The 18612-nt window shown below is 34.1% G+C and overlaps 3 protein-coding genes across 6 annotated transcripts in view; 1 reads left to right on the top strand and 2 right to left on the bottom strand.

The window, feature by feature from the left end:
* LOC120775723 (myb-like protein P) overlaps positions 1-18612 on the bottom strand; it is a 175373-nt gene that overhangs the window by 99773 nt on the left and 56988 nt on the right. For all 4 annotated transcript variants that reach the window (XM_040106036.1, XM_040106039.1, XM_040106038.1 and 1 more), the window contains exon 2: positions 6160-6210. The gene's annotated coding sequence lies outside the window, so the exon portion shown is untranslated. The remainder of the gene's footprint in view (positions 1-6159; positions 6211-18612) is intronic.
* Positions 13015-14538, bottom strand: LOC120775730. The gene is made up of 3 exons (XM_040106048.1): positions 14456-14538; positions 14260-14377; positions 13015-13310 (listed from the first exon to the last, which is right to left on the bottom strand). Exons 1-3 carry the CDS (start codon positions 14489-14491, stop codon positions 13096-13098), a joined length of 369 nt encoding a protein of 122 aa, XP_039961982.1. The 5' UTR covers positions 14492-14538; the 3' UTR covers positions 13015-13095.
* On the top strand, positions 14770-15343 carry LOC120775731. Its single transcript, XM_040106049.1, has 3 exons — positions 14770-14876; positions 14956-15073; positions 15147-15343. The coding sequence occupies exons 1-3, from the start codon at positions 14841-14843 to the stop codon at positions 15341-15343; spliced, it is 351 nt and encodes a 116-aa protein (XP_039961983.1). The 5' UTR covers positions 14770-14840.

The raw sequence follows: 18612 nt of genomic DNA, 5'->3' as shown, positions 1-18612 counted from the left end.
TTAGAGTATAGCCTATAATATTATAATTATCTTCGTGCGTTTAATTGAAAATCATATATTTTAAAGACTTACCTTTTCAATATAACGATTTTTTCACAGTTTTATTACGATTTGTTGAACAATATTTCGATTTTTTTTAATATATATGTGTTTCTAATTTATTAGTAAAATTACCTTATTTACCGTTTCGAGAAAGTTTCTTCTGTTCAAAATTTCAACACTTTTTATTAATTTTGTTTTTAAATATTGATTGTTTCCACAATTTTTAAAATCTCTTTAAACAAGTTTTTTATGTTTTAGAAGTTTTTTCACTTTTAGTATTAACTAAGAATTGAGTATTTAGTTTTGTTGGTGTAAATGTATTATTACATAAAATTCAATAAATAATTTTATGACTTAATTTAGCTGCTTCCAAATTATTTTTCATAAAGTTACATACTTCTTCGATTTTATTAATACTTCAATAAGTATTTTTACTTAAAAAAATATAGAAGTGTTTTATTTTTTCATTTTAATATTATATTATTCACAAATATCGTATTCGTGGAAGTTTAGAAATCATTAAAAAATATTTTTGTAGTTTTTACTGTTTAGCACTTCTTTAAGTTTTTCTAGAATTATAGATGTTGATTAAATTTTTTTGCAATTTTTTTCTTCTAGTTAATCTTTTATTTGGTTCGAATTTTTCGCCTCAAAATAATAACTATTTGAAAGAACTTACACTTTTCGCACCAAAAAGTTTTAATTTCAATTCACAAAACCACTTCTTACACAACTCTATCACTATTTTAGACAATCGATTCCCTCCACACTCAATTGACAAGTCAGGTTGTTTTTGCGCATAAAAATCCTTCAATTACCGTTCATTTCGATATTAATTTCATCACTTTCAAATCCACTTCACTCGTTTTTGTTTTGTTCGCATAGTCACGCGTGCGGGTGTGTTTTCATTTTCATCCTCTCGACGCACAACAATTTTCGTTTTTCGTAACTGAAATTCAAACACAACGTTCACTTCGTCGTTTACTATTTTTAACACATCGCTCTTCATTACACTTCTACATATTAGTCTATGATTCGTTTCGTATTCACGACGCGTTCGCAACAACTTCTGTTCTCGGTGATCGCCAACAACTGACTGGCGTTGAAACAAAGCCGCGAAACGAATTCAACCGCCGCAACTCAACCAACTGCACGACTCTGATCTGCAGTAGCAATGAACGGCCACGAATTGGAGTCGAATTGGAGTGTAGTGAAAGAAGTGTGTTGTTGTTGGTAACAATGGCAAAAGCTCCACTTTCAAGTCGTGCTTAAATGAAGCTACGCTCAACATACGCAGTTCGCATTGACGTTGAAGTTGACTCAAAGAATTGAGAGTAGACAGTTTGCATTGAGCAGATCTTTAACTCAATCTTATTGGAGTAAAATGGGTACAATTTATGAATGAAATCAGCTGAGAGCGGGTTATATAGAAAGATGTACCAATAAATTTGAATACAAGTGGATTTGAAAAAATAAGTTTCAACAGAAAAATTATAATTTTATTATCTAGAGTCTTGTCATTTAACGTCTTCCATAGGACCTATAATTTTCTCTGAAATGAAGATCAAACATTTTTCCCGTAAATTATTTTATCTTTCTTTAGTTTTTTGCTTTTCCAGTGAGTCTCATCTTAACACTATTTTTAGGTATAAAAAATTATCACCCCTGGTCTAGAAAGGATGCTATTCTTTCCCGATATATAAAAACTTCAAAAAAAACACTATCCATGCCATCTTGAGCTACCCCGCCAGTTCGGTTTGGCTATTCCACGATTCAAGTGATCCGGTATGAAGTCAAAGTATGTGAGGATTTCTGTGTGTTCAGACACGTGTTCCTTTAGGAACCCAGGTGTGAGTCTGATTGCAACTTTCGCAGACATACTTTTTCCGACGATGTCTACTGGTACTATGTGCAAGATGACGTTGAATGCCATGGTTGGAGTAAACTTTAGTGCACCACACATACTGATGACCGCCGCCCGTTGAAAGCTTTCGAGTTTCTTTACAAGCCTGGTCTTTTCTTGTGCTCTCGACCACTTAAAGACCCCATAAAACATTATGTGCTTGACTTTGGTGTCGTAGAGACAGAGGACCATTTTCGATGAGGGACCCCACCTTTTACCAATGGATCCTCTACAGCAGTATGAGGAAATCAATACCTTTTTTCTCTCTTTCCGATATTCGGCTTCCATGAAAGCTTCCTATCCAGTATGAGCCCTAGATAATTCACTGTATCCGTCGGTTGCAGACAGATATCTCCCATTTGCGGCAGCGGTGCCTCCGGGATCTCACATCTTCTAATAAACAAAACCATCACAGTTTTATTTGCCTTGAAGGCGAGACCACTTTGGACTGCCCAATTTATTGCATTACGACGCTGAGATAAACTTGTGACAACCCATACACGGTACTCAGGAACTTTCCTTTGACCATAAGATCTACGTTGTCTGCAGTCAAGTTTTAGCAGGCCTTTAACGACCAGGATCCATAGAAGAAGAGAGAGAACTCCACTTTTTGGGGTTCCCCTAACCACATTTCGTCGAGCAGAAGACTGAAAATGAGGTGCTCGAAATTTGATTCAACTCGAAAATCGTCCAGAGCAATAACGACTGCTTTCGGCAGGACCTTATTGAAAGCCCCCTCAATATCAAGGAAGGGCCAACAGTTTTGGGTTGCTAAAACCGAAAATGATAGTAAAATTACCTGGCTAGCAGGATTTTTTGTGTTGCAGTCAAATAGGGTAGGGGTCAAACCACCACCATTTACTAAAATCACCGGGTACTTTTTCTCACAATGTATATATGTAAATGATCCGCTGTACGTCGGTATATACAAACTCTAGTCCCTCAGTCTTTGAGATATCGATAAAGTGCTTGTATGGAAACTTTTTTATTTGACGAGATATCTTCATTGAATTTGAGATAAGTTATTGCTTCAGACAATGATGCAATGATGGGAAGAAATTGTTCAGATCGGACCTTATAGCATTTAACTGTCATACGAACTGACCACAGTTCTTGTAACGAATGTTTTGAATAGTTTTCTGGTTTCAGTGAAACCAAAGTTGTTTTTTTTTAATTACAATTTGATTTTAATTAAAATTCAATTTCTCCCATGAAAAACTTTGTCGCGGAATACTACCTTCTACGAAAATCAAACACTATTTATTGGTTTAAGCGATAAGAAATTTTTTAGGTAACGAAATAATATTAAATAGCAGCGAAAAATCATAAATTTATGGGAAATTGATATTTTTTGTATTTTTTTTTTTGTTTTTCATTAAGAAATGAGATAAGGCTCTCCCGATGTAGGGTCTTAAAGGTATGTAAGTGAGCCTTCAGATATAAATACAAACTTACAACAAATATTCTTTGGTAAATATTTACTTCTGCTTCGTTAGTGTGGCTTTGTTGTTGTGCGTATTGTTTATGGTTTTCTAAAATGGATAATAAATGCGGCGCGCCATGAAATTTAATTGACATGACAGTGAGTGGAGATAAGAAACGTATTGCTTCCTGATTTTTCATTGACTCGAATGTAATTGAGGGTAGGTACCAACATGGGGTAAATACTAACTGCGTAGGTTTAAGTGAATAAGGAAAATAGAAATATACTTGTATGTATGAATATGTAACTGCATACATATAGTTGTACAAGTACCAAAGTATCCCATAGTAATGGAAGGAAGTAGCAATACCTTTTTGGAAAAAATGTTCTTATTTCTTATATTTTCTAAAATTGCGAGTTATTATCTTTAAACGGTTTAAGAAAATTTAGAGAACATTCCCAGTAAATTAATGTTATCCACTTCATTGTATTCCCCAAACAATAAATACATTTTGAAGTTTACCAGTGATGACCATTTTTCGGTCAGAATTTTTTAGACCTAACAAACAGACATTGTAAAGATTATATTTTAGTAGAACATCTGAGAAAATATACCATCAAAATTGACTCGATGTGATAACATTTTCACGCTCATTTTGAGCCAATACAAGTCATATCAACTTTAATCCAAATTTCCACATAATTTTTGTAAGCCTCAGTTGGGATTATCTTCAGCGCTTTCAGTGAATATTGGTTTTTTCGATTTCAGCTCATTTTTGAAACGCAATTCGCTAGATTTATAAACCTGCATCTCGTCATCAATAATCATAAGTTTGACGAATGTAGAGTCCTCATCCAAATTCTCAATTTTTTACACAAACTCGTTTTTCATTTTTTTTTATCGTAAAAATCGTCAGACCAAATTTCCGCTAATTAAGCCAACATTTGCCAAGCATATGAATACTATTGAACACATGGAGATAAAAGCAACATAACAGAGTTGTACCAAAAACTCAGCACCCATTTTTATCGATTTAGCTTGCGCGCGAAGCTTAATGCCCGGTTTCACAGTCCATACTTAAATTATGCTTAAGTACTGAAAATGAGAGACTTAAGCAGTGCTTAGGTAACCGCTTATTTTTGTTTTGAATTGTTTTGAATTTTCACTTATTTGTCAAAGGAAGAATAATAAGAAATAAGGGATAATAAGGAATTATTATTTTTTGTGAAAAAATATGGAATCAGATTAGGAATTCCACTAGTTCTAATAGGTGCTTCGATTCGCTAGCGGTGAAATTCGGGGTTCTTTTGTTGTTTTCATCCATTTTCGATATAACTTTCTTCGCAAATTTATGTATTGTCTGTTATAATTTAAATATTTCAGACATATTTTATGTATGACATTTGTAAAACATACATATGTTGCCCATAAAGTTGCCATATATCATAATAAAATTTTATAGAAATGAAGCATTGACTATGAAACGCAAACGACTACTCAACCTGCAACAATGCTTAGCTAAGATTTTATTTGGGCACAACTTAAGTATGGACTGTGAAACCGGGCATAAATGAACCAATCCGAATTAAATTTGATTGACTGGTATGTAACAGCAGCGTTCTTTGCCACTTCTCTAATAAAACCTCGTCGATTTAAATTTAATGGGACTCAGATAGAAATGCTCGAAAAGATATGAGTTGGTCTAAAAGAACTGATTGTGGAGATGGTCGCTTCCATAATATACATATATGTACATATACATATATGGATAAAACATACATATGTATATGTATACCATTTTTATGTTGAGGTTATATTAGATTCCTCTGACTTTTAAAACCAGTATGCGAGATTTCCATAGAATTTAAGCGTATATTGAACCATTCTAATGCACACTCAAGCTAATGAATAAGCTCGAAAAAATTAAACTAACATATGATATGTAGGCAAGTGAACAGTTATATTCATAACAGATCATAATGAAATTTGTTGGCGTCTTTTGAATCCAATCTTCTGTTAAACAGCTAAAACTGGAAGCTTTAAGCTATTCGTAGAACTTGAGTGAAAGCTTTTATTTACTCATAACAACTGCTCTTGATTTTTTGAACTGTCCAACAAACAACTTAAGTTAACAAATGTATAAAAGTTGTCAATATACGCAATTAGGAAAAAGTTGCATACTTTTAGGCTTATATAAAGTCAATTCAGCCTCACAAATACATGAATTTATATAAAGTCTTGTAGGAAAATTGACACTTGGTGAACATAACTGTAGTACTACCACTTCTACTATTTCGCTGGATTCGTGCAACTTCATGGTAGCCTAAAAATATCAGAAATAATATTTCAGACGTATACAAAGCTTCGTCTTCGTCAATCTTCAAAAGGTTAACTGATGTGTGAAGCGAAATATGGAAATTTTATTTCTTGACATAATACTCGATATCGAAAAACATATTGAAAAAATCTGTCGGAAATTTCTGTAACCCAATTGGTGTCTTGGTTTCAAAACAAAACAAAAAAATAAAAATAAAAATAAAAATAAAAAAATAAAAAAAAAAATAAAAAAAAAATAATAAAATAAAATAAAAAAATAAAATAATGTTTACACTATACGGCAAAAACGATATTTTTGGAGTATTGAACCAATGCATTTTTTCGAGAAATGCAAAAATCAAAAAAGAAGTGTTTATATATTTTTAAGTTTGCCTGACAATATTTGTTTTCGAAGTTGAGGTTATTTAACACAACATTTTATATAGTATATAATTTACTAAAAAGTGAACTTACCACCATACTCTACTCAACGGGGCATAATATTTTCCGTAATTTCTGTCAGATCTACAAAGAATAATAATAAAAAAAAAATTTCATATAAAAATACGTTTTGTATAAAAACAACTATAAAAAGAGGAATAAAAACAATGTATACTATTACTCTACTTTCGTTTCACTTTCAAAGAAAAATGCCCGAATTAATTTGAAAGAGATGTCTTTCCAAACCAATAGCAACCAAGTTTCAAGCAAAATGTATCTAGATCACAGACAACCCAGTGGAAGGAGAATATGAAAAACTCCCATGAGATAAAAAATCGCAACAAAAGATATAATATAATAAGTTTATAACATATTGAATTTAATCGTTCCGGAAAATAAACATGTGAAATCTTTTCCAAGAAGAACGTTCACCCATCGACACATACAAACATGTGTATGATTAAACGGCAAATATAAATATTCGTATTTACACTTCACATGTCGGCGATAACAAAACACATTTATGGAAGTTCATTCATATCGCTTTGGCTCGGAAAAGTATTGTAATATTTGATTAAATTAAGAAAAAAAGGTGTTTATCTGCTTTTGCTTCTATTAAATGGGTGTGACGAATGTTGGCTCCCTATCGACGATAAGTACGCGAGCAGCCGTTGAAGTGGCAGCAACAGAAGCGCTAACAGCGTGAGTAGCTGATATTGATTGAAATACGAGGGCAAGCTGATAAGTTAGTGATTTAAAAAAAAATATATATTATTTGCAAGAAAAATATTTTATTATAAAAAAAGAATTACTTTGGGCTTAGAAATCCTGTCTTTTTCAAATATTAATTTTTTAATATTAAAAAAAGTAGTGAGTTGTTTCATGACCTTCGCAGTCTTAGAAGTTATATTCGTCGGCTACATAATTTCTAAATTTGTATCATTTGAGATTGCTGTAACCACTTGTGCTATTCTTTAAGAGGTTACATGGGTTCTACAATATATCTACAATATTGTCCTAAATTTTCAAGTTCATCCGAGTAAAAGTTTCGGAGATATATTGTTGAGAACTTGTGCGCTCGAGGCTAGCTAGGCTAAGTACGCTGTCTTTAAAAGCGGTTTTCTCGAAACTATGTTTTTAAGTCGAATGGCAAGATTTTTCGAGAATTACTCAACCGATCTTTACGAAATTTTGCACAGGTCTTGGAAATACAATTCTTAAAAACTTGGAGGAAGGATTTTTTCGATTACAACTGCTGTAACTTTTGTAAAAATATCTGCTAAAACAAAAATTTTCAATTTTTTTCCCTCGTCCCAGTGCTAAGTTAAGGTTTCTAACTAAAACACGGGTTGTCGATGGAAGTACGAAAAGTTGAAAGCTTTTAGAAAAGATATAGAGCTCACTAAGTTTTAAATTCTGGTTTTTAATTTGCTCAACCAGCTTCTCTTAGCGTTTTCAGAGCGTCTTCTCTTTAGCAACATTTTCTCACTATCCCGCTTCTCTTTTATTCTTTTTGGTGTCATTACCAAATCTAACAAAATTCTCTTTGACTTTCGAAAAAAATACTGACATTTCGAACTTCTTCTGTACATATTGTAGCGTCATATGATTGCTTATCATATAATGCTCCACAAAGGGCTTATTTTATATTACTTCCATATTTTAATGCACTACCAATTTCAATATTTCCCCATGACATTAACATATGTACAAATTTATTAGCCTCCGCCTGGTTGCAAAAAAACAACTATTGGCTCGATAATTTTAATTTATGGTACCACTCACATTAACTTGGCGAAGAAAAATTAAAAAATTAATACCTTCCACATGAATGGGCTATTGGTTAGTTTATAGTGTTTGTCTGCCGACTTACGGTGACTTATTGACTGACAGTTTTGATTAATCGATGACAATTTGGATAATTATTGAAACGAGACTTTAATGTTTGAGAATTGTTGAGGAAAGAGTAAATATTATCGGCACTAACTTCGAGTACTTTAATATATGAGGTTTCATTTTCAAGTTCATGGAATGTGTTATATGTTGTATTATGCACAAGTTGGTGTGACGAAAGAATTTTTTGAATGATGTAAAGTCACGTATCAATAAATAAAAAGAATAATATTTGTATTTATTTTCTATATACTCTTCTTTTTTCTCTTATTCTGTGGTACTCTTAAACAGAACATGTTATCAACCTCTTTAGAGAGAACTAATGTTGAGGACTTCCATTGTAATAATAACGCTCTCTCAACACATAGTACTTGAAAAGAAATTTGCATTTGATTATGTATTCATAGTTACAAATGTTAGAGAAGTGGAAGAACCTGGTGCTTCCCCTTTTGATTTCTAAAAATAAAAAACTGAACTACATACTTAATTAAAGATAAAGTATCCACTTTCAGTTATTCACAATGCGTTTGAATCAAATTACTGGAATAAGTGGTTATTATTAGTATATTATCTTTTATTATTAACAAATTTCATAATATTTATCTACAAGTGCTTTCAGCGTACGTTTCAACTTTAAGTTGGTTAATCATCGACAAAAATATGTATTAAAATAGCTCTTTATAGCTAGAAATATTTATGAATTAGCATAGTATTTTAGTTAGTTTTTAATTTCAGATAACTAAAGAAACTATTAATGGCAATTAACTAATTACTCATTATTATTAATTGAGAATAATTTTGGTTAAAAGTTCAGAAATTTGATATAGATATAGATATACTAGATATAGATATAGATATAGATATAGATATAGATATAGATATAGATATAGATATAGATATAGATATAGATATAGATATAGATATAGATATAGATATAGATATAGATATAGATATAGATATAGATATAGATATAGATATAGATATAGATATAGATATAGATATAGATATAGATATGGATATAGATATAGATATAGATATATGTATTTAGGGCAGCGGTGATCTAACTAAGGTTGAAATTGGCTTGTACATATCTTCCACGCAAACGAAATATACAGGCTTAAATTGAACTGTCGATCCTTCTCCACTTTTTATCCAACATTACGATTTTTCAGCTAACTGTTGGACTTTGTACTGAAGAAATTAGTTTGCCAGCGAAATTTTCGAAGAAAATTAAACCAAGCTACTCATAATGACCCAAAATTATGTGAAGGCGTACCTTTCTCCAGCTTCACTAATATCTACTAATATTAAAACGCTTCGCGGAAGCTTGGTCAGCGCTGGGACACAATCGGTAAATGTGCTGTCGCAAAAGGCCACAGGAGTTCTTTCTATCTAACCTGATCAAACCGCTTCGGTTGTCAAACTCAGTTCAGAGAGTACGCAAGTTGCTAAAAGCGATACACAACGAAAGAGCTGATAGAAGCATCAGGCTGAGATGGAATGTCTTAAGAGCATGCAGATTTGCCAAGATTATGTGCAGGGAAGCGAAAGGAAATGCGTAAGCTTCCTATTCGCAGGATCTCGAAAAGACTGCAGAACAATGGCCAAGTCAGAGGTCAAAATTTGTTGTCATCACGTGCGAGCCGTGTGGGTATTATTAATGACGAAACATGTAGATAGTGGAGGAAAGTAGCCATAAGAGAGACTCTGGAATACTTCCTCTGTGCATGTTCGGCCCTATCTAGAAGATTCAGGATAATCAAGATCGAGTCTCTGTAAAACTTCTGCACGACGCGAACTCAGCTGGTATTAATAAACTTCCATCTGGCTTTACATAGGACCGGTAAGCCACAGCTAACCAATCTAACCTAACCTAATCTAAGGCACTAATTTCTCTGAAATGTTTAAGAAAAAAACCTTTATTGAAACTTAATCGCGACGTGGACTTTAGCTAGTTTGCCCTAATAGAAGCTGTTTTCAATTCTAAATTGAGTGTGATGACAATAGCGATCCAATGAAATTTCCGCTCAAATGCTTCGACTGACTTTAAATAAGTATATAAAAAACCATTATTCTTCATGATGTAGCGAACCTATATGTCTTGCATGGTCCAAAAGCTTGTTGTATTAGCTCCGGTGCAAGCCTTTTGAATGACCTCTACGTCTGCATAACGCTTTCCTTTCATGGGAAAATGCATTTTTCCGAAAAGGAAGAAGTCGCACGCTGCCATATCAGGTGAATACGGGAAGTGATTAATGGTTAAAATGTGAGTTTTGGTCAAATAATCGGACACAATTATGTCCTTCGAATGTTGGATTATGAACAACTTTTGGTCGTCAGTCAATTTGTGTGGAATAAACTGTGCATACACCATTCGTAAGCCCAAAATGTTCGGTTAAAATACGATAAATCGATGTTTTGGGGCTGATCAATACCATTTCCATGAATTTCAATGCTGATTTTCGCTGATTTTTGATGAATTCACTCACAGTTTCGATGGAATTTCCGGTGATCACGGATTTTGATTGGCCCACATGTTGATCGTCATTTATGTCCTCACGACCACTTTGAAAACGTTGAAACCACTCGTGCACTCTGCTCCGGGGTAGGCAATCATCGCCATGAACTTGTTTCATCAAATCAATTGTATATACATATGATTTGAACTTGTGTGTGGGTAAGACAAAACGTTGATTTTGTATTTGAATTTTCAGTTAGAAGAGTACAAATTTTTTTTTAGTAATATCCAGCACAACGATTTAAAAGTCTGAATGTACTATATTCGACAAAAGACTTTTCTATTTATTTACTTAAATATTTCTTGCTTACAATTAGGCGCAATCGGGCTAAGAAAATTTAATCTTCAAATACATAAGTTAATCACGACTGTTGGACTAATTGTTTTAAGGAATATTTAATTGTTTTACAGACTTCGACAACCAATGTAAAATAGATATTAAAATGGTTAGAGCCTTCTAGCGCCTAGAATCATGCTTCAAACTATTATTTTTCTTTTGTGGTTGTGGCGGTCAATTCATAGATTTTTAAAGCTGAAAGTACTTAAAAATCCATATTATATTTTTTAATAATCAAAGTAACGATTTTGTTGTTTCTTCAATTTGTGACTATACGAAGTTTCTTTTATTCCTTTATGTGCTTGCGTAGAAACTTCTTTGCTAAAGTCGCAATCGCAAAGTTAACGGATATCTAGATGGAAACATTCTATATAAATCCACTAACATATTTATAAATGTTAATATGTACTTGTGCCCATATGTATGGATATGCATAGGATGTCTTTACTTGCGCAATTCAAGTGTAAAAAATTAACGCAAATATTTACTTAGGTGTTTTTTCTGAAAAAAGTAATGAGAATTGATGTGCAAAAAAGAATGCTCGTAGATAAAGCCAAACATGGAGCGACAGCCAAGAGCCAACACCTGATAAGCGCATGAAAAAGCTAGACATATCTACGTGCGTGTATGTTGGCGCTAAGACTATCATACATATTTCAAATAAAAATAATATAATTTTATTTAAAGCGAAAATGGTGTTGCCACATATGAATAAAAATTTGTGAAATTTTTATTCCAAATACTAAAGAGATTTTAACAGCTTTGATCATAAGTGATAGAAAATTTTTTGTATTTAACCATACAAGGGAATCCCAATCTATAGATAGGCATAGAATAACCCCATGAAGCTTTATCAGTCGCTTGGTGATAGTTGGAAAAAAATATTCTTTTTCTCCAAAAATAGCATTCCTTTGAGCAATTGTCTATATTTTTAGCTTAGTAGCAGAAGCATTTGCTTGATTAAGTTCGTTTTATCTTATAAATATCATTTAATTTATCTTTATTCTTACCATTTATTCTTTGTGTTTACGAACTTTGACTATGACGTCAACATTTGCTTACTGAGTCAGCTTGTCAGCGCTGCGAAATATTATGTACACAAAATCATATATTGACGCGATATTTACTTTTCTGCCTTACTTTAGATGATATTGTGTAACTTACAGTTAGTAGAGGCATATGCTTCCTCTTTCTAAGTTCGATTATACTTTTTGTAGCAAAATATTTTAAATAGAGCTTTCAACTTAATGCAGTTATATTGTATATTATATATACATTAGGGTGTGCCATTCTGAGGCAACCTTTTTTTTCAACTGAAAAGCAGGATAAAGACTTTCGAAAATGTGAAAAAGAAAGTCACTCAAAAGATGAGCTCTTACTATTAACATTAAGAGGTGCCTGTTTCAAATTTTCTGTTTTCCATATAAATTACATGGAAAAAAATCATTTTTTTGTGGTTATTGTGCGGTGGTTATTATATGTGCACGCGATGGGTGCCAGTAGGGATGGTAAACTCGATTCCGATTCTACTCGAGAATCGAGTTTTCTCGTAAAATAATCGATTTTTCGAATTCAAGAATCGATTCTTAATCGACTTCGACTACTTACAAGTGGTAAACTTTTCTGCATTGACTACTAACTCAACAAATTTAACATGGATTGGTCCATGCAGACTGCGCACGCAACCCGAATGGATAAAAAATTAAACCTGGAAAACATTTAGCAACAAGCTGACTCCTGAAACTGTCTGTTTTCAATGGAACGCGTCTACGCAATCGTTCAGATCTTGCAGATGGGTTTTAGGAGTCTATTTTATCACGAATACAAGTCTTTGAGTGACACAAAATATTAAGTGAAGCTTCAGAAGTCATCGAACCTCTAAGAGATGATAGTTGATAAAAAAAAACTCGTAGGTTTATGAATATGATGGCGAAACTGTCCAACAGTCTAGCGAACGGCGATCCAAAAATGAGCGGAAACCGAAGAACCAAAATTTACTGAAGATATTGAAGGCCATCCCAGCATAGACTTACATATAACAAGTGTAAGGAAAACTGGATGAGACGTTGCCATGCTATATTATCTCAAAATGTGCCTATTCTGAACACAATAATAAAGATTTGTATTAAAATACGTAAAAATATAGGTTTTTTTCAGTATTCCAGGTCAATTTTAAAATGACTTGATCAGGTAACATAGTGTTCACAAATTGCTTTGATGATTAATTTAATATAACTTCCTTGTTTTTCGTTTCGAGAACAAAATCGATTAAAAATAAGACACCATTAGCGATAAAAAAGCCAGTTGCTATAAAATAGGCCAATTTTCCATCAGTATCATTTGGCAATGTGGCCAACGACAAACCTCCACAGATGAGAAATAAAAAAGCGCCAAGAATGAGATAGACTGCCACATCATTGAACGATAGGAACGAAACTGGAAAGGTAAACACATGTAATAAATCGATTATATATCGTAGTTACTCCAGGCAGGCTGAAACGTTTGTATTATTACTGAAATTGAGCCCATATGGTTTATGGTTGGAACTAATCTAAGACTGTCGGACAACTGAATGGTAAGATGCAGCATTCAGAGTGATAAATGTTTTGGTATTTTGGAAACAAAATATATAAAAATTTGTCCTTCATTAATAACCATGCGGACCTAATGAGGATCGAAGATGATAAACATCCAATGTATATCGGACGAAAAGTTTTACAAAGTGCTTTCGGTTGATTTTAAAATGAAGTTGCTCTAATTAGTTGACCCTTAAACTATATCCAAGTTCGACATGATGTCATGATTATTCAGTTATTTGAAGCCTCTATGCAAAGTGGGTGACACTGGATTTCAAAACCGACCTATTTATTGTGACAGAGTTCAATGAAACGAAGCTAAAATTTTAGGAATTTCACTGAAAAGGTAAGGTAAGGTTAGGTTTTGTCAAAAGGTCGATGCTAGTAGGGATCTCACTGGGACAGCTTAGAATACCGTTCCGTTGTGATACCTAAAACTTCTAGATATATTGTATAATTACATATGAGACCCTCATAAATTGACAAAGCACTTTGAACCTATTACAAAGTTTCTGAGATAGCTAATGTCTACTGGTTCCCGGAAGGTAAGACTGCCGAGATTTCAACCTTGGTTTTGCAAAGGCTGGATTGCAGAATGTGTCTGAATGTTTATACCTCATCCTCCTTACTCTCTGGAGAGAGGGATAATAAACACTGAATGCTATTTTGAAACATAAGATAACTCTTGCTACAATGTGGCGTTGAAAAATTGAAATACAGTTATAACCGATGATAAACTTTTCGAAAATATGTACTTTTCTTCAAGTCAATACGAACTTTCCAACCTGCCTGGAATTTTGCTCACTTACGCGCCACCAGCACAGCCGTTATTATGGTGAAACCGAAAATTGTACCACACACGATCATAACTCGCGTCGCGTACGTGCTCAGCACATACCAAAGGACTAAGAGCGCGATACAGATGACCTGAAAAACGTCAAAGTTTTGTTTTTCTATGTAAAAATTGCATACTTTGTAGGCAGGGTAATAGAAGTACTTGCTCACCAGCTCCGCAATTCTAAACATTTTCTGCAATTCCATGACGCTACCTCTTTCATGTACAAGAATTTGGAAGAATTTTTCTACAAATTTGGGAAATCTTATAGTTTTACCAAACAAAAAACAAAAATATTTGTAAATGTAAATCTTGAAACAAAAAAATAAACTTCATTGACATGCAAAAGCAGTGCTGCACACTTACTTTAAAAATATCGGCATATTTGTAAGTTTTTTGTTCGAATTTTTTTTGACATGCTCAACACTGTTCTCTTTTGACATTTTTCATCGTCTTTGAAGTATCGCATTTTCAAATCAGATTTTCAGATTTACATTTATATTATATTAATATTTTTATCGCAATTCTTCTACGTATATTCGAGCAAATAACGGTATGGAGCTTAAGACAATTTTCAGAATTGTAGAGCTGGTAAGCTGGTATTTAAACCAAAACAAGAGTAGTCTAACTTAGGATACAATTATAACCTCTACATTTTTTTTCTTTGAAGGTAATATGTGTAGTGCTCTTGGTCCTTTGGTATGCGCTGAGCGAATACGCGACGCGGGTTATGATCGTATGTGGCACCATTTTCGGTTTCACCATAATAACGGCGGTGCTGGTGGCACGTAAGTAAAGAAATCAAAGCTAAAAAATAAAATTTTTTATTTTTATTACTCAAAAACATGTATACGTTTACAGTTGAGTTCATGGAATTCAATCAGGTGGCAGTGTACTTGATCATTGGCGCCATTTTGTCTCTCATCTGTGGTGGTTTGACCATTGCATATCTGCCGGACCATGGCGATGGGAGGTTGACTTATTTTATTGCAACTGGCCTCTTCATTGCTAACGGCGTAATCTTTTTAATCGATTTCATTATGGAATTGAAAAGTTAATTTAAAATAATGTAATTATTTGTTACAAAACTCTAAGTAAGATTTGTTTTCTTATGCAGAATGAAGTCCGGAAGAAGAGAGTCTGTTCGACTATTGAATCAGTCGTGCAGTTCCAAATTGTAAAGAATGTAAATTATTTACATACATACATACATGTACTGATATATTTGCAAATAAATAACTATTTTCGTACTTTTACTCAAACAAGTCGCAAGTTGTTCTTTGGATATTTTTCAGATTTTGATTTAGACTATAAGTAAAAAAATATTCGACAAAGTGGACAACTGGAAATCAAATGGTATCCAAAACTGAGACTACTGTCAAGCGAAAATTTCGAAAATAATTCCCTTTAACAGTAAATATGGACAATGGACAAATCCCATGTCTCCGCAACTTTTGAACTACATATATTCGGGACATAAAATTCTCTTTACCTTCTTTTGTTAAGGTTTGAAAGTAAGTCAGAACCACGCTTACTGCCTACTTAACGCAATTTTATTGACGTAAATAGGAGCTGGGATGCCGTTCATCGAACTTTGGCTCATTTTTGTAGTCCCGGTTTTAACGTCCATAACCATAAATTCACTTCTCGTCACATTTGTTTGTAAGTCCTAAAACCAAAAGAGTCAGATATAGGGTTATATATACCTAAAAGTGATCAGGGTGACGAGTAGAGTTGAAATCCGGATGTCCGTCTGTCCGTCCGTCCGTCTGTCCGTGCAAGCTGTAACTTGAGTAAAAATTGAGATATCATCATGAAATTTGGTATACGTAACACACGAAGGTTAAGTTCGCCACGCCCACAAAATGGCGTAAACAGAAAACATATAAAGTGTCTTGACTAAGCCATAAATAAAGATATTAAAGTGAAATTTAGCACAAAGGATCGCATTAGGGAGGGGCATATTTGGACGTAATTTTTTTGGAAAAGTGGGCGTGGCCCCGCCCCCTACTAAGTTTTTTGTACATATCTCGAAGACTACTATAGCTATGTCAACCAAACTCTATAGAGTCGTTTCCTTCAGGCATTTCCTTATACAGTTCAAAAATGGAAGAAATCGGATAATAACCACGCCCACTTCCCATACAAAGGTTATGTTGAAAATCACGAAAAGTCCGTTAACGGACTAACAAAAAACGCCAGAAACACTAAATTTTACAAAAGAAATGGCAGAAGGAAGCTGCACCCAGGCTTTTTTTTTTAAATTGAATATGGGCGTGGTCGGCCACTTATGGACCAAAAACCATATCTCAGGAACTACTCCACCGATTTCAATGAAATTCGGTATGTAATATTTTCTTAACACCCTGATGACATGTACGAAATATGGGTGAAATCGGTTCACAACCACGCCTTCTTCCAATATAACGCTATTTTGAATTCCATCTGATGCCTTCTCTGTATAATATATAGTACATTAGGAACCAATGATGATAGCGGAATAAAACTTTACAAAAATACGGTATTTGAAAAATATGTAGATGACGGATAATGAAATCTCGATTATCACTTTATCATGCGGGAGTATAAAATGTTCGGTGACACCCGAACTTAGCCCTTCCTTACTTGTTTTTTTATCTTTTGGTTTCGTCGATCGACTGAAAACGGTTCCACGGTGCGGCAATTTTAGCTTGGGGAACAAGAAAAAATCACACGAAGACAAATCTGGTGAATACGGTGGTTGGTATTCGTTGCGTTTTTGGCTTTAAATTTGGTTACAATCGTGGCTCGATGCGATGGTGCATTATCATCGTATAAAATCCATTAATTATTCTTCTATAAATCTGCCCGTTTTCGACGAATATTCACACGCAAACGCCTCAATATGACCAAATAGAGCTCCTTATTGACCATCTGAGCATTATCTTGATTTTGGAAGCGCTTTGGTGTGGTGTTTTTGGTTTCTGCTCGTTAAGATTCGGTTTGTGCACGTAGGTTAAATGTAGCAGTCTGGGTCAAATTTGATTTTAAATACATAACAATCATACACCAATAGGTATTAATAGCTAACCTAGAGGGAAATGCCGGTAAGACGGATATGGTACTCTCTATAAGGAGGTACAAGACCTCGTCATTTCAATTCCTGAGTCACAACGGGGCAGAGTTAGCTACTAAGGATCATGCCAAATACTTGAGAGTAATTTTTATAGTAAATTGAAGTTGGAAACTCAATGCCGATGTTGGGTCAACAAATTATCTGCCGTTATACATTGGTGTTACATATAAGTATCCACGCTTATCTTATTTTACAGTGCTGTGGTGTGGTGGACCTCTGTTAGTAAAATCTCATACACAAAAATGACTTTAACGTGAATGGTTACTGAACCTGCCAACAATTGACATTGCAGTGGAAAGCTTGGCAGCATAGTCTGCTACAAGATTGGCAGCGCTAGGTGAGTTTGCCACAAAATCATTCGGACAAAGCTCGATAGAAGGAGGTCAGTGGATAAAATAGACCACATACTCTCATGTTGATCATTGAACCCGCAGTTGCAGGCGACCCACCAGCGGAACTTTTAACATATACACAGACGTTTCAATACTGATGGAGGGGCGCCGGGATTCATTGCCCTGAGCTAAATCTGAAGCCACCATTCAAGCTCTCGCTGTACCGCAGCATCTTTCTGGCAGAAGTTTTTGCGGTCAGGAAAGCGGATGAGATAGCTAACAAAGCATGAAATGACATAAAGAATATCAATATATGTATACGTAAAGAGGTAAGCATTTCTTAAAGGAATGTTCTCAGAAACAGGGAGACGGTAGATATAGTGGTTGCTGCAAATCGGTTGCATATATACTGGATTCCAGATCACAAGCGCGTTCCGGCAAACGAAATAGCGGATGAAAGATCAGTTCATAGTTAAAAAATAATACACACTGAAATTTTGGAAAAGGCTGACAGACTGTAGAGTAGGATGGAATGCCTTAGGCGCATGCACGATCGCCAAGATCATGTGCAAGGGTGTGAAATGAAAACATGCAAGCTTTCTACTCAAACTACTTCTCACACAGTCTCAAGAAGACTGCATGACAGTTGTTGGCTTTGACACATGTAGAAAGTGAAGAGAAGTAGCCATGAGAGACACGCTGGAATCACCTCCTCTGCTACTGACTGGCCTTTTCTAGAATTTGGCTTACTTAGTCGGAGCTCCACTGTTCAAAGAACTCGATGAAGTATCAGAATTAGATATCAAGTATCTATTAAACTTGGCAAAAAACGTTAGCGTCCTTTATGACGAATACTTCAGCTCAAATTAATAATGAACCT

Source organism: Bactrocera tryoni, chromosome 4, assembly GCF_016617805.1.
Source record: "Bactrocera tryoni isolate S06 chromosome 4, CSIRO_BtryS06_freeze2, whole genome shotgun sequence".
NCBI lineage: Eukaryota > Metazoa > Arthropoda > Insecta > Diptera > Tephritidae > Bactrocera > Bactrocera tryoni.
This window is presented reverse-complemented; position numbering and strand designations above follow the sequence as displayed.

What these genes read in the sequence shown, in the direction of transcription:
- LOC120775731 (XM_040106049.1), top strand. Translation starts at nt 14,841, where the DNA reads ATGGAGCTTAAGACAATTTTCAGAATTGTAGAGCTG. An exon ending in TTTTCAGAATTGTAGAGCTG is followed by an intron (nt 14,877 to 14,955) that starts GTAAGCTGGTAT and finishes TTTTCTTTGAAG; the next exon opens with GTAATATGTGTAGTGCTCTT. An exon ending in AACGGCGGTGCTGGTGGCAC is followed by an intron (nt 15,074 to 15,146) that starts GTAAGTAAAGAA and finishes ATACGTTTACAG; the next exon opens with TTGAGTTCATGGAATTCAAT.
- LOC120775730 (XM_040106048.1), bottom strand. Translation starts at nt 14,491, where the DNA reads ATGGAATTGCAGAAAATGTTTAGAATTGCGGAGCTG. An exon ending in TGTTTAGAATTGCGGAGCTG is followed by an intron (nt 14,378 to 14,455) that starts GTGAGCAAGTAC and finishes GACGTTTTTCAG; the next exon opens with GTCATCTGTATCGCGCTCTT. An exon ending in AACGGCTGTGCTGGTGGCGC is followed by an intron (nt 13,311 to 14,259) that starts GTAAGTGAGCAA and finishes TTACCTTTCCAG; the next exon opens with TTTCGTTCCTATCGTTCAAT.